This window comes from Parasteatoda tepidariorum, chromosome 3 (genome assembly GCF_982258835.1).
Source record: "Parasteatoda tepidariorum strain Cologne lab strain chromosome 3, Ptep-v5.0, whole genome shotgun sequence".
NCBI lineage: Eukaryota > Metazoa > Arthropoda > Arachnida > Araneae > Theridiidae > Parasteatoda > Parasteatoda tepidariorum.
In genome coordinates this window covers 71929971-71957550 of record NC_141757.1, presented here as the reverse complement: position 1 = coordinate 71957550, position 27580 = coordinate 71929971, and the positions used below count along the sequence as shown (strand labels likewise).

Genomic DNA, 27580 nt, shown 5'->3' with positions numbered 1-27580 from the left:
ACATAAATGATGCAAAAGACAGAAATTGCACAAATAATAAAAAAAGCTTAAAAATACACAACAAAAGTATTTCTTTGAATTTCAAGCAATATTAATATTTTTATTTAAATAAACAGAATTTTGGTACCAAGTATTGTACATTGGCAGATTATTCTAATTTATGCTTCGTCTTTCATCACTTAATACATTTTTATACTTAGAAAACGATCTTTCTGCATCAACGCTGTTTTTAGGCACCGACAAACTTCGAATTGCCACTTTGGAGCGTTCCGTCTTTGATTTCCAAAACTCGATCAATTTTCCTTCACCAACGCGCAATTCCTTGATCGTTGCATTGTAAGAAGTAATAGCTGTGAAAACTCAAACATTCTACATTCAAACTACTAGTTACAAGTCCCTACTAACTACTAGTCCCCCCTTCATCTAAGAAACTGATCCATATTTACGAAATCACAAGAAGCCGCCTAGGAAAAATTAACTGGATATGTAGAAAGGCAGTAGAAATTTTATTGCCCAGTGCAATAGCATGTATAACAATTTTTCTGTCAAAGATTTGATTTATAACATTTTCCTTCTTTTGTGATTCCAATTTCTTTTGTACTCTTACTGACTTCAGGAAGGTAATTACCCTCCCTAACTAAGTGTAGAAAGACCACCTTACTTGACAAGATTGTGATTATCTCTTATCTCTGAACTATTTTCATGTCATTTTTTTATTGATTCAGTCCCCTAAATATCTAATCAATTTTACATGCTCAATTTAAGGTTCAGGAAAATAAAAAATTCTGTTTAATAAAAATAATAAATAAAAAATGAAAAAAAAAAATCAAATTTTAAGCAATTTTCGCGCAAGTCAAGACTTATTGAGAAATTCGCAGATTTTGGGGAAAAAGATTACTATTTCGCGGAAATTCGCGCCACGACAGACCTGCAGCCCTACTCATAACTAAGCACTAGTATTAACAACTGTAATTTTTAAACAGGTATTTTTCTCACAATATTATTATGTCATGCAGAATTCAAAACCATTATCAGATCTATTGAACCATTCACATAAAAACCTTATTATTATAATGTATAATAATGGTGACGATTTAAAAAAAGTTTTTTTATTTTTTGTACTTTCATGAAAACTGTAGTAGAAAATGCTAAAAACCTGCTGTTTTTGTTACATATTTATAATTTTTGTTTGACCATTATAATTTTGTACAGCCATTTTTCAATAAAAAATTTTTAAATTATTTAAATGAAATTGTATTTCGAATAACAAATGATGTAAGACATAATTCGAATAATGCAATTCTTATTTTTCATCTAGTGTGAAGTGAAACTACCTGATGGGTCTGTTCAGTCTACTCCACTACGTGTCATGTATGCCGTTACTCCAATTCCTACGATGTACACTTGGGCACCTATTCAGCAAAACTTCATGGTAATAAATTCTGTTTTATATGGTCATTTGTTAATCTGGCCTTTATGAGTTAGCATGAAGTGTATTGTTTTCATTTTTTTTCTTCTATTTCTTATAAATTTTTTTCCCTTCAAATTCTGAAATTCATTGTTTAAATAATTTACTTGGGAATCATTAAAACTTTTATTAGCATGCATTTCTAGCTCTTTGTTTACTAAGTAATAGGTTGTTGGTTATTGTTTAAACTTTGCTGGTGTGAAAGTTTCTGCTGCTTCTCCTATACTTATTTCTGTGTGACTCAATTTAAAGTATGTTGTTTCTCTTCCTTACTTTAAAATTAGTTGGAAGGAAACAAGCTGTAGTATATAATCTGTAAAAAAATTGTTTTGTGATATTGTTTGCTTTTAATAGTTGTATGTTAAATTCAGAATGAAAGTTTTACTCTTTATTATCCTTTCTACAACTGAATTGGGATATTTAGCAACCGTGTAGAGGTTTTAAAAATTTATACAAATGAGGTAAAAAGAATTGCTAAAAAATTTAATGATTTCAGTTAGCATGTCAAGGTTGAAGAATAAAAAGATTAAATGAATTTTTAAAATATGGAAATAATGTTATCCATATTTTGCATGGCAAATACTTTTAAAATTAAAACTTATATACTTGATCTTTAGTTTTGTTGCTTTTCTCATAATTAAGAAAATATGATGGAATGTTTTAATCGATGTGTCATGCTCTTAAATCATGACATGTTGTATATAATGTAAAATTATTAACTGTAGAGGATTTTTAACCATTTAGTAATCATGTACTCAGTTTTTTTTTTTAATTTTTTTAAAAAATATTTTTGAGAAGTAGCCTACTCTAATTGTCCCTTTGCTTAGGTATTTTCCCCTCTTTTTTTTTAAAGCCTATTTTTAACTTTTTATTAAAAAAAAGAAGAAAAAATAGTTTTCTTTTTGATGACAATCTTGCCTGTAAGAAAAATTATGTGATTTTTGTTTTTAAGGTTGAAGACGAAACTGTTTTGCATAACATCCCTTACATGGGAGATGAAGTGTTAGATCAGGATGGTTCTTTCATTGAAGAATTGTTGAAGAACTATGATGGAAAAGTTCATGGTGATAAAGAGTGCGGTTTTATCAATGATGACATTTTTGTGGATTTGGTACAGACATTGGTCACCCAATTAGATGCTAAAAGCATAAAAAGTGAGGCCGAAGAAAATCCTGGAAAAAATTCTCCTGGACGCAATAAGAAACCCACCCGCACACCATCATGGACTGCACCAAGTACTTCACCTCATGGTAAATTGTTATTTTTAATAATTTAGTTAAATTGTTATTAGTATATGAGAATTAATGTTTTTTTTTTAAACAGGTATTTCTTAATAGCAATGTTTTTGTAATTATGTAGTTTAAATAATCTGTTTTATTTCTGTAAATCTGATATATTTAAATGATACCACTTTTTTTGTATTTATATAATTTTCTGTTTCAGAAACAATTCATTGCATTTTTGACAATTTTGTGGCATTCCCTTTTATTGGAATCTGACTTATTAAGTTATAGATTTGTCTTATATCTTGTCACAGGTCATTCTATTGATTTCTTACTTTTAATATTTCTTACTTTTACTAGAAACTCTTTATAACATACTTTACTCTTACTTGCTTAATTTGTTACTTTTTCTCCCTTACTTTTTAAGCTTGTAATAATTTTTAATAAAAATAATAAATGTTTATCAAGAAAAATTCTTTACACTCTGTTCATCATTCATTAGATTGTTTAAACATTAAGTTGTTTATATATGTATATTTTTTTTTAGAAAAGCAACCTATTCCTGAACAATATGACATTATATTTGCTGCCATATCAGCTGTATTTCCAGACAAGGGTGCTCCTGAACAACTTAAACAAAGGTAAAATTACAAATATCTGTACACACTAGAGGACAAAAGTTTTGCTATACTTTCTTAATTTAAATTTTACTTTTTTTTAACTATAAATCCTGAACTTACTTCCAAATAGTATATGAAATCTATGAAGAATAATATATGTTGTCAAGACCTTTCATGTTAGTCGATGCTGAAAGTAATTACAGAGAGGAAACTTGTGTAAATTTTTGCGTAGGTTCTGAATAATTTATAAGCTTATTGTAAGAATAGTTCATTTATTTTGTGTTTAAATTTTCATTATTATTAACTTCAGAATAGTCATAAATTTTTCAAATAAGAATTTGCTTGTCTTGTCCTGGGTAAGTATAGGAAGACAATGAGAAAATAGTTAAATTGCTTGTTAGAAATGGCACCACAAATTCTCTACAAAATGGTTGCTCCCAATAGAGTTGGTTTGGTTAATTATTTTAACTTTGATTTAACTCTCACGAGTTGTGAATTCAAGTTGACATTCAATCAGAATTGCAGAAAAGAAAAAAAAACCAACTAAGTTATTCTTGCCTTGTATTCGCCTACTTTTACACTAACTTATGTTTATTCTCAATCTCACAACTTGTTCTTGATCAAGCATATTTAGAACAATGTAATGGATTTAGTAATTTATTTATTTTATGTTTTAGTTTAAGAACTAGCAATGGTGTAACAAACAATATATATAGTTGTTTTAACAGTGTTCTTCCTAAGCTTTTTTAGAATTGCGGCCCGCCCTATCTGCCCTGACATCCCTATAAATGCACCCTCTTTGCCCTTTTTGTAAAAATAAGCCACCATCTCTTAAAAACTGCCTTTTTACTCATATTCCAATAGAAAAAAAATAAATGACTCACTGATAAAATCATCTGTGCTTTTTAGTTTAATTCTGATTACTATTACAAATATTTACTTTGTTAGCATAATTCTCAACTGGTTTAATTTTTATTAGTTTCTCTTTTTCTTCAGCGGGATTGTTAATGAGTTTTTTAAGTGATTTTTTCTAAAATTATTTTTGAAATAACCCCCCCCCCCCTTTTTTTTTTTTTTTTTTTTAAAGCACCTTTAAATGTTTATAATTTTCAGTTTAAATTATAGAAAAATGATTAGGTTTGATAAAAGAAAATTATTAAGTTTATCAATTAAAAAAAAATTTTAGTTTGCTTTTTTTTAAAAAAAAATTATGCTCATAGATTGTCTTTTAGCATCTCTTGTTTTGATAATTTGTGAGAACTACTTTTTAAAATATGTACGCAAAACAATATAATGAGGTAGTTTAAAAATTGTTGAAGATCAAACTCATTAATCGCATAATATTGCCCTAAACTTCTTTTGGAAATTAATGTTTCAAGCAATTTCATGTAAAACACGGTGTTCTTTTACTTATTATATAGGCAAGACATAATTTTTAAAATTAACTTAGAAAAATCTAATATCTTTAGAAATTCCAATAAATTTATTTAGTTAGCAAAAATATTTTGTGATATTGCAGATTTATAAAAGGTACATTTGTTAAAATGATACTTATTTTTGCAAGAAAATGGCAAATGTGTAGAGAATTCTGATCTTTTTGTGACATTAAAGGTTGTGATATCAAGGTTTTGCTGTACTCTTTTTTTTTAAATGCTTGCTTTTAATTTAAATATAAAGTTTAGTTTTATATATTTTTAAATATAAACTTCCATTTTGTAATTATAATAAAATACATACATTCATTCTTATAGTTTTACAGTGTTTTTTGATTTGATGTTGTAACTATGAAAATAATTTTATGTGCTTAATGAATATTTTAAGTATTATTAATTGTGAAATTGTCTCTAATATTAGATATCGTGAACTTGTGGATAAAAAAGATTCTAACTCATCATTGCCTGAATGTACACCCAATTTGGATGGACCTGGCGCTCAGTCCGTTATAAGAGAGCAGAGCATGCATTCCTTTCACACTTTGTTTTGTCGGAGATGTTTCAAATATGATTGTTTTCTACATCGTAAGATTTATTGGATAATTTCTTTGTTTTAAGTGCTATATGTTTGTAAATATAAGGCTTGGAGGAATACAATGAATGATAAGCCACTCTTTTACCAAAGCTCATAACTCTTACTTAGTATTTATAGATTGGTGGTTTATAAGCTTATAGAATTTTTACTAGATAACAGGACAATACATAGAAAAATCTTCTTGCATTTATGGAAATTGTATTTTTCACCATAAATGCTCTTTTGAACAATTTAATTATATTGTGTCTTAGCAATTCTGGAATTTCTCCTCTTTTTTAAATTTGAACGTTATTTTCTTTTGTTTTTATCTGCGTGACTAACTATCTAATTATTATAGTAACTTAGCTGAAATTTTGAGCATTTACTACAAACTCTTCTATCTTTTTTATTAGAATTAATGGCTTAAAATTTATTCAAAACTATCCTCAAAATAAAGTCCTTTATGGAAGAGAATTTATTATTCATAAAAATTAAGTAGCTTAAGAAAATCATTATTTTTGAAGGATATTTATTCTAACACCTATGAACATTTATTTAATTAACATATTTTACAGCGTCACTATTATTAAGAAATCTCAAATGTATTTTTAATGTATTAGAATAAGTCTGAAGGTTTAGAATTATGTTTAGACCCTTATGAAGATATAGTATTTACAATACATTCACATAAAACACTTTTAACTGAATCATTTTTAAGGTTTCTAATTTCTACTGATTATTCACGTTTTAATTTTTGCTTAAGAATTATAGAAAACTTTTTAAAAACTATGAAAAGTTCAAAATTTAATTCATATTATGCGACTCTTTGTAATGTTATTAATCTTCTTAAAGCTAGTAAATATAATGGAACTTTTTTTATTCAGTAAAAAAAAAAATTATCTACTGGCATACCAATCAAGTGCTTCATTTTGCAAGTTGTTATTATTTTAGAAAGATTTTTTTCCTTACTACAGAAGAATGGCTGTGCATATAAAACAATTACTACTGTCTGACACCCCTAAGTTGCACAAAATACTGTTCACTCACCAAAGAAATGTTAAAAAAAAAAAATTTATTTTGTGCTACAGCAAAATCTTGACAATTCAAGATGGAGGGGACCAGGCCTATCTTGAACTGTTGAAAACTCAAATTATTGAATTTATAAAATTTAATAAATAAATAAAGGAAAAAAGGCAATTTTTAAATATTACTGTAGTGTGGAATGGAAAGAAGTGTTAAAATGTTTAGCTTATATGTTGAATTTTAATAAGATATTTGCTTGAAGTTACAATATTTTAAGGACTGTTACAATCAGGATTTGTAGACTAGTGTATTTCATAATAGTTTTTTCTAGCTCTAATAATTGTTTCTTTACCTTCCTTGGCTTGTTTGCGAGAGTGTAGAAATTTGTAACATTTATTTTTTTAAGTGTTGTACCAAATTGTAAATATACAAAATTTGTTCTCCAACAAAAAACGTTGAAGTTGATTTTACAGTGGAACCTCTCGGGAGCGACCACTTTCTGTTCCATAGTAAAATTATCATTAATGGAGATTGGTTGTTCTTGGGTTGTTACATCCATTGACTTCAAAATGATATCAAAGGTACATGATTTTTTTGGCAAACGATTTTAATTTTAGTTAGTGTCATTTTCTTGGTGCAGGAAGGTCACTTGTGTTGGCATCTTGAAAACAGGATTGATACATAAAATTTAGCATAAATAAAAATGATCCCTATTGATATAATTATGTGTAAAAACAAATTTACCATTTATGAATTATAGAAATATTTTAAATAAATAAACAATTATGCTTTTTGTTTAAGCTTGCATATAATTTTATGTCATAAATATGAATTTTAAAAGATGAGAAGAGATTTGTGATGCTTAGTTTCTTCTAAAATAACTTTTTTTTCTTATTTAATTTTTAACTCTAAAAATAAATCGGTGATAGTCTTTAGTGCACTATGACTGTAACATGAGGTTGTAGATCTCTGTCAGAGATTGTCAAAAACAGCTCTCTAAATAAGGGCATCACACAAATATTTTGAATACATTTTAATCTACTTATTTGTTAATATTTTTTGTTTGGATATTTTGTCGTGTTTCTTTATTTGATCTCTTCCGTATTTGGTGCAAAAGTTTGCTCAGTTGCTGGGAGAGGTTTCAATGGTCTCTCCTGAAGATTTTCTTTAACACAATGTCTAGGGAAAAAAATTTGTGCCTCCCGAAAGTGGTTGTAAATAGAGGTGATCTTTCGTGTAGGTTTCACTGGTTTATAAATGTGAATTAAGGCCATGTAGCAGAGAAATATTATTCAACTAGCTACTTATTTTGTTTCTGTCGAAGAAGCAGGAAAATAATTATGCTTTTCGAGGTATTCTCGTTAAATTTATTAGAGACCTTTTTGTATTACGAGAAAACATACTAGTCCATAACCTGAAATAAGCTTTATGTAGATTGTTAATGGATGCTATAAAGTGAAATTTTTCTTTTGAAACAATTTAGTTAAAACGTGACTAGATAAAATCCCTCTCTTTTTATTCTTAAATCCATGGGTATACAATAATAACTTATTGATAATTGGTAGTAGATTTTGTCTAGACATTTATTGTATAAATTTATTTATATTTTTTAATTTTGCCTTTTAAATACTATTCATAAGTAACTATTAGAGCCAGTGTAATGCTCATTAATTTGCTTCTGATTTGAATTCCCACCTAAGTCTTTTTCATGTATTTTAAATGTTTTTGCAGCTTTTCATCCATCACCAAGTCAGTTCAAACATAAAAAATGTGATATGAAACCAGATTCTCAGCCATGTGGATATCAATGTTATCTTCATTTGGTAAGTACAATAAATTATTCACTCTCCAATCTATAAGATTACACTAATATTGTTTGATGCTTAAATTTATGCTGATAAAAACAAAGATAATTTATTTATTTTGAAGATATACCGCAGCAATCATAAAAATTTCGCTTTGGTTTTGATGATTTTGTATCTGCTTTTCTTTCTCTTTTTGCAACTGTTTCATAATTAGTTGAAATTCCTCGTGACTACTACATCTTTTTAGTTTTCTTATTTAGCTTCTGACTCTTCCCTGATTTATTATATTTGATTTGTTATCTGAGTTAAAGTAGCTCCAAGCAGAAATTACTTTGATCGAATATTTTAAAAGTAACTATCTTTTTAATGACCTTGAAAACTCTGTACCTTACTGAATGTTTCATTGAATAGGATGAAGTCAATGATTAAGTAAAATTAAGACCATTGCTGTTTTTGTAATGCAACAATTTTTAGATAGTAACTTTTATAATTAAAAATATGCTTTGGATCCAATGAAAAAATTGTAAATGTTATTATTCGTGTTACAACTGTTGAAAAAATTATAAATGTTAGTTATCCGTGCCATTTATAATGAGTAATTTTTCACTGCTAAATGCATCAAAATCTCATTTGACCAAATATGGAACAAATTTTTTTTTCTTCCTGAACTGAAAAAGTATTTTTGAAAAATACCATAGTGTATACATTGAGAGGAAAACTAATGCAGTTAATTGATATAGAATTAATGTTTCTGTAGTTTTTTGTTTCATTAATTATGTCTTAACTAAAAATGTTTGAAATTAGTATTTTTTAAATGAAAATATTTAGTTGATAGCTAGTTAATTTTTTGTTCTTTTTCCGAACAGATTTTTATTGTTAACCTTTTTCAAAATATATTTTAATCTTTTATATTAATCTATAATTTAATAGTATTTTCTTAAATATGTGCCTTAAAGTTTATTTTCATCATGAAAAATTATTGTAATTTATATTTAATTGTCACATTCATAAAAAATACTTTAATGTGTTTTAAGGATATGGTGCAGGAAAAACTTCGAGAAAAATTGCGTGAGGAAAAAGAGCAGAATGAGCGTCGCAAGATGATGAAACAAATGTCTGTTGATAGTGGTAATGAAGCTAGCAGTGAAGATAGTAATGACAGCTTGAGGAGCTCGAGGAAAAGAATCATTCCTGAACGTGAAAATAATGAAGGTATATTTGATTGAAAATGAAAAGTTATTTCTGAAATTTGTTTCAACAAATGATATTTAGTCATAGTAAGGTGACTAGCCAGGATAGGTAGGTCGGTAAGGTGACTAACATAAGTATTCAAAATAAACAAATATAATCATTGGCTTCTTTTCTTCAAATACGTGTTGTATGTAATGTAATAAAAACACAATTTAAATTTGTTCTCAATTATACTGATCCTGATTGTGTGTGCAAGCATTTATTTGATTTCTCTGGAAATACGTAGTACTACATGTATTTGCATTGTCTGTGATTATAGGTATTTGATTGATTGGTATATTCTTTTAAATATAATCTGAACATTTGTCCGAATAGTAAAAACCTGATATTAGTATTATAAACGGGGTTTTCTTCTTTATACATTTATATCTTTATACATTTACAGCAATTTGATTTAAGTCATTCAATTACTTTAGGGTACAGTATTACTAAACTTGGGGATCAACAAATAATTTAAAGTTCTAAAATATTTTGCTGGGAGATCATTCTCTAATTCTCATTTGTAATATGAATTTATTTAGGTTTTTCTTTTTGCCCAAATAGAAGTGACATACCTTTACCAATTAAGTATATTTAATAATAACAATAAAAAAAATTACAATTTTAGTTACTGCCTGTAGGCCACATTAAACAATTTTATGGTAAAATGTTCAGTCTTTTAATTTTACAAAGTGTCACCCATCAATATGACTAGAATGGAATGAATTTTACCTCTTAAAAGTAACAAGTAGAAAGCCTAAAAGTAACAGGTTTTGTTATGGTGTTGCCTATAATATAAAATAAAGAGTTTGTTGGTGTAGTAAGTCTCTTTTACAACTCCAGTACCACTTATGCTAGTGTCCTGAAATTTGAATTGTGGGAAAAATAGCAATTTTAGCCCCCAAATCTAAAAATCCTTAAAAAATTTAAATTAAGTAGTTCATAAGAAACATTTTAAAAATTTTGATTTTCTGATTGGTTTAAAACCAGCCATTGATAAAAATTTACTACAAACGATTTTGATATTTTTTTATATATATATTTTAAAGATAACATCAGTGATGTTTTCTATCTTATAGCTCTAGTTAAAAAGAAGAGTTTATTGTAGGTTTGTTAATATTTAATTGTCTTGTCAATGACCAAAATAAATATGGTAGCACTATCGGATTATGTCAGCAAATTAGTATTTCTCAAACTATCTGAAACAATTATTTTTTTATAGTGACGCTGTAAAAAGGGGTTTCTATAAAATTTAATGGCAACAGTATTTGAAATGAAAAATATTTGTTATGTATTAAAAACCATAATCAATGGAATACTGATTCCTTTAGGAGAATCGAAAAATATTATGCTCGATGCCTGATTAATTTCTATAAAATGTACTTATTGAAATTTAAAAAAAACTAAGCGATGTACTATAAAGCTAAATTAATGTAGAAATACTGAAAAGTTATTTAGAAGGAGCTTAAAAAATTGCCTTACAAATATTGATGCTTAATTAATTTTGATAATAGGTACTAATTGAAACAAAGAAAATAAGCTATATTCTAAAAAATAAAATTAACAAAGAAATGGTTCTGACTCGTTTAATTGAAAAGTAAAAAAATCGTCTTGCCATTTTTGTTGTGAATGATGCTTTAAGTAGTAATTAAGAAATTAATTTTGGTAGTTGAAATAAAAAATAAATTATGTACTATAAAGCAAAATGAATGTGGAAATACTACTAATTCATTTGGGAAAAATGTAAAAAATTGTCAGTCTATTTTTGAAGCCAATGATACTTAATTAATTTTGGTAATAAGTGTTACTGTTATAATGGTAATTGATGTAGTTCTGATCAGTACCAAATATACTAATACGGGTACAATGTATACTATTGGTTTATTTTGTACTTATTAAAACTGTTTCATTAATATACAGTTTTCATATAGATACTATTGAAAGAGGTTTTTGCGTCATTCTGAAAGGCATGAGTATTGAAAAAAACTACTTGATTGTGGTAAATTTTGACTATCATGAGTTGGCTTGGAGTAACAGCTTCATGCTACATGATATTGAAAACAGTTAATCTTTATTTTTATAAGATATACTACTAAAATGAAGGATAAAATGTAATAATAAATATTAGAATTATTTTAGCTATGTTGGTACATGTCTTTCAGTTTAGTGATTGATTTTGTAGTGTTTTTCAGTACTGATTTATTTATTGTTTCCTTTCCTTAATCCTGTGTGGAGGGTGAGTATTCAGCTAGTATAATAATTGATACAGATACATAACTGTTATAGAATATTACTTTTATACTTCATTCTTAGTTTTCCACTGTAAATCTTTGTTTGTTTTTTTAAAAAATAACTTTTAATATTTGATGTAATAAGATTTTTTACTGTAACAAAAATATAAACATTAACTACATGGTCTTACTTAAAAATCTCAAAATATTATCTAAGTAATGAAATATATTAAGCTTGTTTAAATCTGACTTTAATGATGATGTGAATTAGCTAGTTATTTGGCATTTTTATCTACAAATTTTTTTATTTATTATTTTTGTTTTGATTGATTAGTTTTCTTTCTTTACAAAATTATGAAAGAAAAATGACTGCATAAACTTTGATTTATATTTTTTGCAGTTAAATGTATTTAGATACTATATCCATTATATAAATTATAGATGTATTGAGTATAGGCTTTAGTTTATAAATTGTATTTCAGTTTATATGTTGCTTTAAAGTAAATATTAGATAATATAATCATACTGTTTAATTTTCTTTATAACTAAATTCGTGTAATTTTTTATCTTATTGGAGGATTTTGGATTTAAAAAAATACAGTGAACTCTCACTTATACTCCGGCCTAAGGGACCAACAGAAAAAAGTGCATAAGTGAAAGAGACATATAAATAAAATACCTATTTGTAATTCTAAAATACAACTTAAATTGCAATGTGAAAGTGAATAAAAGTGTTTCTTAATAGTAAATGTTAAAATCTATAATGGTTTGGTATTTACTAAGACTATACAAAGCAAAAAAAAATTTAACGTACCAAATAATTTATTTTCTTACAAAATATTCCATAATAGGTTTTTGTCGACGAATGTGTAAGAAAGTTTTTTTCTTTTTTTTTAATTCAAGCAAATAAGAAAATAGAATTTGGAGTAGCTGAATTAAACAGCAAATAATAGTAAATAGTGTCTAAATTTCCTGACGCTATTGTATAATTTAGAGGAGCTTTTTCATCATCTTCGACATTATAATCATCCACGATATCATGAGCCATTTCATTGGCGATGTTTGCCATTCGTCATCACTAAGATCGACATCCTACTTTTCTTAAACTTTGATGATTTGAGCACTATATTCATTGTCATCAGAAAATATAAATCTTGCTGTTTTGATGCAATTCTTTGTGCTAGAAAATTCAATACTTCTTTATGCTGCTCATACCTTATTCATTGCAACAAAAATTTAAATTTTTTCATTGGTTGCAGATGATTTGTCTATTTCTAATTTGGGCAAGATATCAACGAATCAAAATTTTCCTGGCGTGCACTTTTAAGCATAGGATTATAACTAAACTCAAAGGCTGTAGCCTTCTCATACAGTGCAGGAAAAAACGCTACTTTTATTAGAGCAAACTTTGACAGATATCCGTAGACTGGCTGGCTTTTGTAAAAGCAAGATTTTTTCGACTTGCCGATGGGGGTGGTGTAGCAGATAAGACAACCCTTTTCAAAACTGTCTTTCAAAAAATGTCTTTCTAGAAACAACAAAGGTGAAAAGATTGCAAAGGGAAAATTGAACTATTGCATTGCATCCTGCAGCATATTTCTTTTTATCAGTAACAAAGATTATTTATTTGCTTCATATTTTAATCCAAAAACTTTTTTCTAAAAAGAAAAAAAAATCTGATTTTATTTCTATTTAATGAAACAAATTAAAAACTTTTGCTATTCTAAGAAAAATTTCAGTGTATAATTGAAATATTTATTTTCAGAGTGATGCATAAACAAACAATAATTTCCTATATAATAAGTTGGGATCTGTATAAATCATTGTATAAATAAAAAAGGCACATAAAAGAGATGGTGCATAAGTGTGGGGTCACTGTATTAGTATTTCTTTCAGAATATTTTATTTTTATCGTTACTTATTTTTGTAGGAAACTTCAATATCCTTAACCACACCATATCAAGTAAATCAAATTTAAAGGATCTTGAAACAACTTGGTCTGGAGCTGAACAATCATTGTTTAGAGTTCTATGGAAAGTTTTTATAGGCAATTATTGCGCTATTGCCCAAATGCTACGAGATAAGACCTGTGCTCAGGTAATTTTTTTAAGAATGTTATGAGCTTTAAACTTTATGAAGGTATAATTTAATGTTGATTTTTCTGATAATATTTTATTACAGACTTATGCTTTTGCTCAGAAAGAGCTTGCTGATTACCACCCAGAAGAAAACACTTTAGATAATACACCACCTCGAAAGAAGAAGAAGAAACAGAGACTGTGGTCGATGCATTGCCGTAAAATACATTTTAAAAAGGACTCTTCTTCTAACCATGTATATAATTACACCCCATGTGATCATCCTGGTCAACCTTGTGATTTGTCATGTCCATGTGTTATGGCTCAGAATTTTTGTGAAAAATTTTGCCATTGTAGCTCTGATTGTAAGTATTTTTTTTTTCCTCTTTGCAATACATGATGTATTTTTAGATACAGTAGGACCTTAATTATTAAAAGTTATAAAGTTAGAGGTGAAAATTTATATCCCGACTCATTTTGTTTAAATATTGCTGAAATATTCAGATTATAAAGGTACGCATAGCTTTTTTAATATATGTTTATCAATAAACTCTAAAAACCTAGTTTTTCTTAATAATATCTTCATATTAAAATTAAATACCATGTTACATGATATTTAATTTCTATATAAACTTTTAACAAATGTTTTTTCCTCAAACAAGTATACAGAGGTCTGTTTTGAAAATTTTGCTTACACTATAATCCCAGATTAAAAAACTCCTTCTCACTCTCTTTTTAGTAAATTATTTGTATTAGTTGAGTTCCTTAATTTTTGAAAGATATTTATAATCCTTTGTAAAGGCCTTCCCCCCATTACATTTACTCTTCGATATAGTTTCCTTGCTCAGATAACCTAACATGCTCCCTTTTAGCAAAAATTAAAACCATGATGATTTTACTAAAATTTATAGCAAGAATGATGTAATGGAGTGTTGAGTATTCAAATGTTTTCTTCAGCAAAACTTAATCAACCAACTTCTTCAACCAGGTGGCTAATGAATTACTTCCTGTTGGAACATAAAATGATCAATTCTATGTAGTAAATATAGTACAAAGAGTGTTATTTTTTTCTTCTAAAATCTATTTGTATACCTGAAATATTGCTGCTTAATGCTAAAATTAAAAGCAGGGGGGAAAATGGACGTGCGTGTCAAATAAAAATGTTGCTATCAACTTCAGTTGTCTACAGAAACAGGTTCAATTAATCGAGGTTCTACTGTATTATTTAATGAATTTTATTGGTATTTGTTTATGAATTCTGTTTTTAATGTTTCCAGGCCAGCAAAGATTTCCAGGCTGTCGGTGTAAAGCTCAGTGTAACACTAAACAATGCCCTTGTTATTTAGCCGTCAGAGAATGTGACCCCGACTTATGTCAGACTTGTGGCTCTGGTGAATATATCTTCTTTTTTTTATAATTTTTTTCCCCCCAGTTATTTTTCTTATTTTCTGTTGATTGAATTGGAAGCAATTATATCAATTATTACCTGAATAATATTCTGCAACAGTATTACATGGATATTCTGCAACAGTATAATTATGTTGTATTTGCCACTGTTAAAACTCACATGCACTGAAAAATTACACGTACCTGGTGTACTAAAAATGACCAAAAATTTGTAAAGTCAATGAATTTTTTTTTTTTTTTTTCCTGGTGCCTGGCTTTGAAATTGCAGATAATTCATTTTGAAATTTGATCAGAATAAATAGTTTATTCCCTAAGCAAAACACACTAAATCATGCATCAATTTTCTTTAATTGATTTTTCCAATTGTTTGTCATTTTTGGAAAACCTAGTAAGTTTTAAGTAAATCTTAATTTTAAAATATCAGATGGTTAATTATTTAGTTCTCTATAAAATAAATGCAATTTTCATTCAACATGTATGGATAGAAGTTCTTCATTCAGTTGCGTATTATGGATATTTTATTTTCAGTTTTGTGTACTGGTTTTATCTTTTAAATTCTATTTTTTCAGTTAAGGGTATATTGTGTATTGTACACAGGATTAAGAAAATTTTAAAAATAAGAGGAATTAAACACTGCCTAAACCTAATCATAAACCTCTTTCCCTCTTACTCGTTTAAAAATATTTTATTAGCCTTTAATATTAGCGTAAATATAAGTTTAGGAAAAATTGCACTTGAAGTTCTATCTCTTAGTCCTTTGTTCTTTCTCTTAGTCTTTCTTGGGATCAGTCTAGAGCAGTTCTCCGAAGTAATGCACTACAAGTAGTGAAACTACTGTAGATGCTACTTTTTTTTGTTGTGTAGTCTGCTACTTTTTTAAAAAATATAGTGTAGGGATGAGTGCGATACAAAGAAAATAATAGTTTTTAGCGATTTCTGACAACTACTTTTAACGTTGGTTTAGAAAAGAAATACAGTTCTAATGCATTTAATTTTCTGAATTTGATGAGTACAAATCTTAGTGGGTTTGTCAATGGATTCAATGAAAATGACCTTGTGGCTCCAGCTGAGCTTTAACAGAGATTACATATTTAAAATCACGTATAACTTATATTTAAACTAATAATTAATCACTTTGATCACACTTTCACATGCAAATGCACACACTGGAAACAATGTTATTTCAAAGTAATGTAACACATTTTTGATGTTCTTAATTTCTTAGAGGAAATAAAATAGCCTTAAACAATTAAAAAGTTGCAATTATTTTATAATTTCGCATTTTATAAATTGAATATTCGCTGTCGAAACAGGCACAAAATGCTGAAGATTAAATGAACAAATTCAAAAGAATTGTTTTGTAAAAAGGAATTAGCTCTTGTAAAAATTAATAAATATTTCCTTATGTTTAATGTAAGCCAATTTCTTATTCAAAACCATTTTGAATATAGGTGTAAATTAAGTTCATCAACAAAGTTCGTCTCTTTAAAGAGTGAAGTAGTTACTAGAATTCCAAAGTAGTTTGTAGTTACTACATTTATAAAAAGTAGTTGTAGTTAACTGCATTTGTAACAAAGTGGCTGTAGTAACCTACAAAAATAATGTAGTTTTTCCGACTGGTCTAAAGTGAAAGCTAATTACTGTAATTTCTAGGATTGGAGTGGAGAATGTCTATAGGGTAGCCAGTATCTCTCAAACCTTATATCATTATATCAAGTGTTCTATACCTTTTATGACAAGATGTGTCCATATTGAAATTTAAAATGCTTAGTAAATGGCATAACAGAATATAATGAGGCATTTTTAAACTCATAACAAAAAAAGTTGATATTATATTGCTTATTTTCTAAAAATTTTTCTCTCAACTTAGTTATTTTCTGTTTTAGATCAGTTTGATGTTCGAAACATATCATGTAGAAATGTTTCTGTTCAGAGAGGATTAAGAAAAGTAAGTGTATACTTTAAAATAATATTTTATGTTTGTATTTTTTGTTAGTTTTGAATTTTATGTTGTTAGATGTACGTGCAACAAACTAAATTAATGCAAATGTTTTTAAAAAAATACTTTTATCAATTACGCTTGTTTAAATACTTATTGCAAAATAATTTTTAATGCATCTACTTTAACTCATTCTTATAAATGCTTCACTTTATTTTATTATTATCAAGTTTTTATCGAAAGGAATTCTTTCTAATTTAACATGCTTTCTCTCTAGCATCTTTTAATGGCTCCATCAGATGTTGCTGGATGGGGAATATTCTTGAAAGATACTGCCCAAAAGAATGAATTTATATCTGAATATTGTGGAGAGGTATAATAATTTTTAAATACTTACGAAGTACTGGATTTTCAAATAATTTTAACCTATTAATGATTAATCTTTTAATCTATACTTAACGCAAAAAACAAATAACCACCATGAATAACTTTTGATCTATTGATCCTATCTTCACGTAATAGCACTCAATCTTAATGGTTTGAAGAGGTGATCTCAGATATGCAAGTTAATCAGTGTAGACAATCTTTTAAATTACATTACGAAATCAGACACAAAAATGTCATTTCTCTGAGTAATCATACGCTTTTTTACTAGGAATGTAACGAATATTCAGCAAATGACTTAATTAATCATTGTGGTACATTTCTTTTTTATATGTTTCTTTTTAACTTGGTAGAAATTAAATCAATTCAGTATTTTTATTATGATATTGCTCACACTAAGTTCAAATCAAGCATTTAATCAATCACTCTTTGACACCCTCATAGTTATTCCATGAGGTGGTTCAATTGTTTTTACGGTGAATTTTCAACTTGAAAAAAAATTTCTCATATTTTATTTATAAAATTTTATTACTCGCAAAACTCTAATCATGCATTTTATTATTTACTTTGAATGTAACGATTTGATTAGGTTTTTTTTTCCTACTTTTTGACAGTTTTGGCTGGGGCTACTGATTTTTGTGTGGGTTTTAAATTTCCGGTATTTGTCATGTGAAATTTGAATTGCGTGTTTAAATAGCCACTTTTCGACAAGCTCAATTTGCGTCAATAGCATCGTAAGTCCAAGTGATATTTGTATTGTTGTTGTTTTTTTCAATTTTTTATATTGATTTTCATGTGGTTTTTAAATATCCCGATATATTTCAGACGGTGTGGGAAATTCGATTCTCGAATTTGAGTATTTACTTTTGACGTTTTTTTTTTTTTTAATTATTTTTTTTTTAGTATTTACTTCTATCAGGTTTTCTTTCCTTAACAGTTTTTTTTTGGCTGTTGTTATAATTGGTCTTTGACTTTTTTTTCTGTAGTTGCTGTCAAGGTTTAACGATTTATAATTTTTTTGTTTAATTTAATGATTTACAAAATTCGGAAAAGCAAATAGCTAGTACGTTTCTCCAACTACAAAATGCAAAAATGCTGGGATAATAATAATACTAGAATAAAAAACTTATGAGTAATACTAATGCATGGCTAATATACATGAATAATACTAGAATAAGAAACATATTACATTCACAGTTAAAATAAAATGATATACAATTTTATTCCATATGATGTAGATTTCTTTTTCTTTAAATTAGTAATTGATATTAAAAGTGTCTAGCTGAAAAATATTAGTGCTAGGGAAGTTTGTTGCAAAAAATGTCGAAAAAAGATTCTGCCATAGGATTTAAGTATAAAGCTATAAATAACTATTCGGCCGGATATTCCGTATTTGGCTTTGTTTTTTTGCAAATATTCAGCTATTTGGCCAAATCACTATTTGTTACGTCGCCTTTTTTTACAATAGATTTGAATTCCTGACCCTCAAAATACAATGTGAGAAGTATAGTCTCAATAGTTTGGTCTGGAGAGCATTCACCCCTTAATGTTTATTTTGATGTTTGAGAATTTTCTAAAAGAATTTAGTAGTTTTTGTGCAAATTTATAAAATTTGTTTATTGAAAGATAATACCATGTGAGAAATAATTTTTAATAATTATTTTTTATTAGTTTATTTAATAATACAGATACCAATTTTAGCATCATTTTTAAGAATTTTTATAAGTCAAAATCCAGAATTTGAATGGAATTGGTTGAATAGGTCTTGAAAATTCGAATTTTAAAAAAGTCTTATATTTAAAATTTGATTTCTCATGAACTATTTAAGTATTTTGTAAAATAATGCCTTAACTATATTAAAAGTTTTAATGTTGTAAAGTTCTTTTGAGAATTTTTTTTTATTTTAAATGCCAATTATGTCTCCTTTTACGATGTGGTACTTATTTTAAATGACTTTTAGTTACTAGTAATTAATTTGTTTACTAGATAATATCTCAAGATGAAGCAGACAGAAGAGGAAAAGTTTATGACAAATACATGTGCTCCTTTTTGTTTAACTTAAATAATGGTAAGTGGGGTTATTTCTGATTTGACTGAACAAAATAACATTTCCAAATGATAAATAAATCTTCGTTAAAATTATGGAATTGCAAATGTATTGTGATTAGGGTTAAGAAATTTACCAAAAAATCTTTATTATTATGTTGTTCCAAGTAAGTTCCAAGTATAAAAAAAAATACACTTGTGATTCATATATTACTTTGTTTTATCAAGCAACTGAAAATTTCCAATAATTTAAATCAATATAATTTTTTACTCTTTTATTTAGTCTACTTGTAGTTTTTTTCTGCCTGTTGTTATATATCCAGTCTTTGGATTTTTTTTAAATCTTAAAATAAGGGTTTTATTTAAAACTTTTAAAGCAATCTGTATTTTTTTAAAATAATTCTAAAAATGTTAATGGTATAATGTAAACTATTTGTGCACTGAGAAACTACAGATATTCAAAATTAGTTTTAGGGCTGTTTGATATGTTTGCAATCAATAATGGCTATGATGTGTTGCCAACAAATAGCAAAATTCTACAAAACTTGCTGAAGTGTGGAGAAATCATTTGTCTTTTTGATGATGGCAAAATAGAGTTTAGCGATGCTCAGAAGAATATTTATATAAACTTTTACTTTTATATTACTCCACAGAATTGAATCTAAACTAAACTCAGTGGTGCGACAGCCCAAAGAGGGATAAGGCCTACTGTGCCTATCTCAGTTTCTTGACCTTGTGCAGGAGCAGATGTTATGGTTAGGTGGTCAGCTGAGCGAAAGTTATCAACACATGTGTGTGTGTATATATATACAGGGGTCTGTCCCGGCCAAATTAACTACCGTTTAGCGATACCTTCACAAATTCAACTTTAGGGAAAACTGAAGTTTCACAAAATACTTTTTATTAAAATTTTAATTTTGTATCCCGTAAGAAACGATAAATCCATATTTTTGTGCTGATTTATTAATATAATTTTTAATTTTCACAAATTATATCTAAATTTTCACAAAATAGGTACCTTTCAGAAAAACCTAGACAGACCCCTGATATATATATATATATATATATATATATATATATATATATATATATATATATATATATATATACAGTCAAACCCCGCTATAGTGAACACGGCTTATAGTGAACTCCCGGATATAGTGAACGAAATGCTCGGTCCCGTGCCTTGCTATACACGCATAATGTTATTATTAGTGGATATAGTGAACCAAAAATGTGAGGAAGTTGGATATAATGAACTTTTTTCTGTCTTCGGCTGATTTCCCCCCTATTTTCTTTGTAATAATTTTGAAATTTCTACTTCAAAATAAATAGATAAACCGATTTTTAAATCCATCTATAGAAACTACTTTTATGTGCTCGAATGGCAGGTTAGACAGGCTTAAAAAGCGGAATAACAGAAATTCAGGAAAAACGTATCTGAGAGTCGGGAAGTGCTTCCATATCTGGTGTTGAGGATTGCTCATCAGCTAAAGATTACTAATTTTTATTTGTACGTAAGACGAAGAGTGATGGAAAATAACACATTTTTTGCTAATACATAATATTTTTCAGTCATTTATATGAATATAATGTAATAAAAGGGAGGAGTTTGGGAACTATTAGTGAAATTGCCTGCGTAACGGATATAGTGAACTCCCGGTTATAGTGAACCGAAATTTCGGTCCCTTGAAGGTTCACTATAGCGGGGTTTGACTGTATATATATACAGCTCAATAATTGTCACTCTGTATCACTATGCAGTGTATAAATAAAAATATCTGAAGTCGCTCCATTTTCCTTTACTAACTTCTTGAAGAAAAAGCTTTGAAATAATGCATGATATTTTTTGCTATATATATGCTTAATGTGTTTTTAATTAATTTTAACATTTCCTGAATGTCTTTCAGACTTTGTGGTTGATGCTACACGTAAAGGAAATAAAATACGTTTTGCTAACCACTCCATCAATCCTAACTGTTATGCTAAAGTTATGATGGTAAATGGTGACCACCGTATTGGTATATTTGCTAAAAGAGCCATCCAAACTGGGGAAGAACTTTTCTTTGATTACAGGTTTGTAAAATATTTTAATATTCATCATCAAATAACTGTAAACATGTAAGGACTTCAGGTATTTTAACAATTCTACATCACTGTTCGTTACTAGGATGCTGCAATGGAGAAACTTGTCGCACTCTTGTTTCAAACTTATGTTAAATCCCCAAGTATTAATATGTTTCATTACTTCTCAGTTTTTATTAAATCTGTATGTAAACTTTTTAGGATGAATAATGGTAATCTATTAACAATAATAGTTTAGATTTGTCAATATTGACAAATTTCTCTCTGCTCACTTTTTAATTCAAGTGAAAAGTTAATTCAAGTGAAAAGCAAGTGAAAGACAGCCAGTTAAACTGCAAATCTGGATTTTTTCTTTTCTTTTTTTGGGGGATTTATCATCAATTGTGCAGATTGCTTCTTTTTCACCCACATTCCATTATGAGCTATGTTTCTATATTTTTTGTGATTATTCTGTTCTTGAAAAAAATTATGAAAAGACATAAAATGTTTGTGATAGTTTTATTTTGGACAGTTTACATCATATTTTATATAAATTATATGTTTAATAATAAAGTGACACGAGCATCTAAATATGAGATGAAACTTTTTGTAACCACAAATTAAAAGTAGTAAATTAAATTTGCAAAGAATACTAACATCTCCTAGTTGCTTTATAATTTGTGATTTATTTTCTTCTCAATCTTTGTGGACGTCGTTTGTTCTGTAAAAATTTTGTGCAAATATTTCCATTCTGAGTTGCAATTGTCATTATGAGGGACTTTGGTTTGATCCCCAGTGGCAGCTTGAAACTCACTCAGGTCGAACGTTATCAGTATGTCAGAGATGTAAAGACACCTTGTACCTTAGGCTGACATCACTGTCAGGATCAGTCCATTGGTCAATGAGTTTAAACTTTAAATAATTTATCTTTTAACCCACTGACGGTTCTGCACGTTAAAAAGTCGCATTTTAACCTGCAGTCTTCTCTGCATAACAAAACCGGTTTTCCCATGTTAACTGATAGGGGAACTGTGTGTAGGGGAGAAACATTCTCTCAATTTTGCCCATGTCCTTAACCGCCAGTGGGTTAAAAAGAAAATTTTCAATTAACAAATTATCCTTTGTTATTTTAATTTCCCTAGAATTTCATAATTTTACTTGACACTTCTACAGATAGAAAAATATTATCAGTATGATGAACATGGCTTATATGCCTTAGAGAAAATTCAAAATATTTAGAACTAACTTTTAAAAAATTGAGTATTCTTGAAAAAATAATAATTTCGTTATTAATGGTTTTTGTTCACCAATATTACTCTCGTGTTTGCTTAACTGACATGCTGTGTTGCTGTTTGTAGCAATTTTTCAGAATGTTTCTCTTGTAATTTAAGGAATTTTTCTCCAAAAAATTAAATTTTATACTCCAAAATTTCATTCTCTTCTAACTGCAACCAAAATTAAAATGAACTGGAAAAAGTCACTGGTAAAAAAAATACAGATAATCAATGTCTAAAAATATGACTGTTTTTTTCCCCACATTGTACTAAAGTAGATTAGGTGGCCAGATTCAAAGAAAAAAAAATTTAAGTTGTTAATAACAAATGAAATTTTATAGCTGAAATGCATAAAGATGTTTGGAGAAAAAATGAAAGATGTTTTCAAAAAAATTATACTTGATACGTATGCTGTCAAATATTGTTATACAATCTGTTTTTATTAGATTAGTCCTTACAAAAACTGGGATACTTAGGGAACTATAAAAGATGCAAGTTTTCTCACAAAAGTTATAAACTTAAGGCAACTAATATCATAATAAATAATGCTGCATATCAGTTCTCCTAGTGATTATCAAGTGTTCGGGCATAGCAAAGAAATGAATCTGCAAATTAAATACTGTTTTCTCTAGTTAAAGCAGGAAAAATTGTATGTTGCGTACATTTTAATTAAGAAAATATATTTAAAAAATAGTAACTAAAAAACTTATTTCTTTCTTCAAAGTTATTAGTTATTTCATTTCGTCTCTTTAAAAGAAAATTGGTGTTTTTTACTACATTGAACTTTAAGTTTAGGAGTGTTTTATGTAGGTGTATTCAAAATAAAACAGGTGTACTAAAAATTTTTTTCCTGGACTAATTTGATAATTTTGTATTTTAGGTATGGTCCTACAGAACAGTTGAAATTCGTGGGAATAGAGAGAGAATGTGAATTTCAGTAACATTTGAAGAAATGCATTGTGGAAGTTGAGTTTGATAACTGCCTTGTTGTGTTGTAATTTTTCATCATTCATTGGCAATTAAAATATGTACTGAAATGTTCATAAACTCTGTAGAAAACTCTTTGAGAAAGTTCTTGTGCAACTGTTCATGGTATATAAAACAAAAGTTCATGTGTTAAAATATAGGACTTCAACAAATAAAAAGTTATTCTTAAAACTATTTCATTTAATGCAAAACAAAAGTTTGTTAATAATTCAATGAAATGTCAAACTTCAGTAAAAAGACTAAAGTTTGCAAAAATCACTTTTGTTTATTTTATTATTGTGCTGGTGGACTTTTTAAGAAACTCACTGTTTTTTATTATTGTTAACAAACTCTAAATAATATTTGTAGTGAAGTCACTATTGTAATGTCATTAAATTGTAAATAGAGTAATGTTATTGCTATAATTTATAATTTGACTGTGTTAGTTTTTTTACCTGTTGCTGTCGACATATCATACTATAATCCGCTGACACTCTTTGTAACAACCTGAGCCATCTAAACAAAAAATGAGCATAATTGCTACTATTTGTTAATTTGTAAAGAGGATTTAGACATTTATCAAATCAGATTTTTGTTGTATGAGTTATTGGAAAGGCTTCATGTAATGTGGTCATATTAAAAAACGCACCATAGCTTCTAATTCCAGCAGATTTTTTTTAAAGGTTTTATTTTAATATTTGAGATGATAGATTGATTTCTCAATTACGATTTTTAATTTCACTACTACTTGGGAAAATCATTCTTTTAAAAAAGGCAGAAATCGAGTGGTATTATTTTAACAGACACACAAACAGTCAATACATTTTTTATAATCATTTTTGACGTTTAAACAAAAAATATTAGAATTAGGAAACTGTGTATTTACGTTATATCTTGGTGTATAATTCGGACACCTAATTTTTTTAAGATGGCAAATTTCTGGTATGTCAGGTGTGTAAGTCTACAAGCTGAAAAAATCGGAAGGTGAAAATTCTAAACTTTGAAAACTTAATAAAAATTTCTAACTCCACAAAATTTTAAGTTAATGTTAAAGTCAAATGTTATTTTAAGTTGAAAGTTATTGTGTTTGCTAGTTAAAACAATAGCTACAATGCCTCAAGGAAATTTGGCATAGGTGTAAAGCTTGTGAGAGATTAGAAGAAAAATAAAGACAAAGAAAGATAAAATAAAAAGTTATTTAAATTTCTAGCTTTTTAATATGTTTTAAAAGTTTTCACTGTGTTATATTTTTTTAAATACTCTCTTGAAAAAAATTATCTCAATTTTTCTTATTCCCAGTTTTTTTCCTGAACATGATTTAAAGTATTATGTCTAAAAAATCTATATAAGTAAATAAAATTTAATGAGAGAAAGTGCAAAATTAGTTGTACCTAATATATTGAAAAATTTTTTTGAGGGGGGTAAATAGATGCAGACCATTCACATCTATCTCGTAGTTTATAATGCTTTGAATTTTGTAAAGCTTTTGAACAGTCTTGTACACCTGGACATAAGTCATCTATTTCGAGTCCCACTCAACATGTAACTCTAGCAATGATAAACAAGATGAAGAAAAATATTTTAACACCTGTTTTTGAACAGTTTTTCTTATGAGTGAAAAAAATGGGAAATTTTATTTTTGATTCTATACTCAAATGAATGAAAAAAATAGGACTTTTTAAATTACTTGTATTGTAACACAATCACAGTAATGGGAGGTCATTCTTAAGAGTGTCAACTGAATTTTTTATTTATAAAGAATTCAATAATACAGTCAAACCCCGCTATAGTGAACCTTCAAGGAACCGAAATTTCAGTTCACTATAACCGGGTGTTCACTATATCCGTAACGCAGGCAATTTAACTAATGGTTCCCAAACTCCTCCCTTTTATTACACATTATTCAAATAAATGACTGAAAAATATTATGTAGTAGCAAAAAATGTGTTATTTTTCATCACTCTTCGTCTTGCGTACAAAAAAAATTAGTAATCTTTAGCTGATGAGCAATTCTCAACATCAGATATGGAAACACTTCCCGACTCTCAGATAATTTTTCCTGAATTTCTGTTATTCCGTTTTTTAAACCTGTCCAACCAGCCATTCGAGCAAATGAAAGTAGTCTCATAATTTAGCAAATTTATCCACATTTGTCCAGATTGCGGCTTCTTCGAATGGTGAACCACTTCAGTAATGCTTCTTCAACATCCTTGTAATCTGCTTTTCTCAACTTTTTCTGCCATCTAAATTTTTTTTTATGAGCAGAAATTATTAGTTGCCTATTTTTCCATATGTTACAACCTTCAGATTTGGATAGTTTATATTCCCTAAAAATTAAAAAAAATAATAATGAAGAAAAAAAATCAGTCGAAGACAAAAAAAAGTTCATTATATCCAACTTCCTTACTTTTTTGGTTCACTATATCCACAAAAAATAACATTATGCGTGTATAGCAAGGCACGGGACCGAAAATTTGGTTCACTATATCCGGGAGTTCACTATAAGCCGTGTTCACTATAGCGGAGTTTGACTGTATCATAAAAAATGTCTCAACTTTGTATTTTAAATCTATATGTATGTTAATATTAGAGTGTTTTTACCCTGTTTTTATTAACTAAATGTTCTACATAATTTTTTTATAATTTAAGAAGAACTTATTAGCCCAAAAGTTAGGTAGCTCAAATTTTTTATAATAATTATGTTTATGTAACCATTTCAGTTTTGAATTTGGTTAATTGCTAAGAAAAAAAAAACACATTTGTAAGAAATAATATGTTACATCTCATTTCATTCAGTACTTTTTTGTATCACTCATCTAAGTATTATTTTAATTAACTTTTGATTGCATTTTTATTGCTGAGAGGGTTTTATTAGAGGTTGAAAATTATTTTTAACCATTAGTAAAACCTTCTCAGTTTTAAAGATTGATTAATTTTTGAAAATTTTTGCAATTTTTTATTGTAATAAATGTTTACTTTTAATAAATTTGAATAGGGGAAAATTTGACTTAGTTTATTTTCATAATAAATTTATCACAATTTAAAATTACTTAGAAAAATAGTAATTTTTAGTTAATTGCTGGACACAATCGTGCATGTATTTTATTCTTTTTTTAATAAATATTGAAATTGGTTTAAAAATCATAAATTTTTTAATTTATACTTTTTTTTCTTTTGAGCCAAATGAAAATATTTATATATTACAATTTTTTATGCTACTTATTTACAAAATTTAATGTGAGAGGTAGAATATATTTATTCTCAATTACAAATCTTGCAGGTGTGGTAAAAAATCACATTAGATAAAAAATATGTTTAGAATAGGTATGAATGGGACATTTTTTTATCTAACTATTGAAGAGTTTGTTATGGATGGTTAACCGTACAAAGCTGAGCACTTCTGGGTTACTTCTTGTGATTTATTATTATACCCTAGCTTAAAAAACTTGCTGTCTTATATTGTTATTGTACTGTTTACAATATGACTCTTGTTATTTATTATTAAATTTGTAAACATATTTAATTTTAACTGATAGTACATAAAAAACTGAAGAAAGCACTCAAAACAAGGCAACCTTTACACATATTTATTATATGATTATTTATATTGATTTTTTTAAATTGACTAATGACTCTCAACTTTTTAGAAATTATAAAATTAAAAAAAATCTTATGAAGGGTAGACTTACGTGTTGATTTAAATACAAACTTAATGAAACTTCCTAGAATATTAAGCCTGCTCATAAACATAACATGAATAATATGCTAAGTTTTAGAGATTCCGTTTCAGTTTTATAATCTTGTTATTGGTTATA

General features: G+C 27.5%; 1 protein-coding gene across 2 annotated transcripts in view; it reads left to right on the top strand.

Moving 5' to 3' along the window:
* E(z) (histone-lysine N-methyltransferase E(z)) overlaps nt 1–24972 on the top strand; it is a 31453-nt gene extending 6481 nt beyond the window's left edge. For both annotated transcript variants that reach the window (XM_043038793.3, XM_043038794.3), the window contains exons 5-18: nt 1319–1432; nt 2421–2718; nt 3239–3332; nt 5166–5329; nt 8073–8164; nt 9181–9358; nt 13538–13704; nt 13789–14050; nt 14963–15076; nt 16979–17040; nt 17309–17404; nt 19402–19483; nt 21372–21537; nt 23680–24972. In XM_043038793.3, coding sequence (XP_042894727.2) covers nt 1319–1432; nt 2421–2718; nt 3239–3332; nt 5166–5329; nt 8073–8164; nt 9181–9358; nt 13538–13704; nt 13789–14050; nt 14963–15076; nt 16979–17040; nt 17309–17404; nt 19402–19483; nt 21372–21537; nt 23680–23740 — 1950 coding nt within the window. In that variant the 3' untranslated portion in view covers nt 23741–24972. The remainder of the gene's footprint in view (nt 1–1318; nt 1433–2420; nt 2719–3238; nt 3333–5165; nt 5330–8072; nt 8165–9180; nt 9359–13537; nt 13705–13788; nt 14051–14962; nt 15077–16978; nt 17041–17308; nt 17405–19401; nt 19484–21371; nt 21538–23679) is intronic.
* The last annotated feature ends 2608 nt before the right edge of the window (nt 24973–27580 follow it).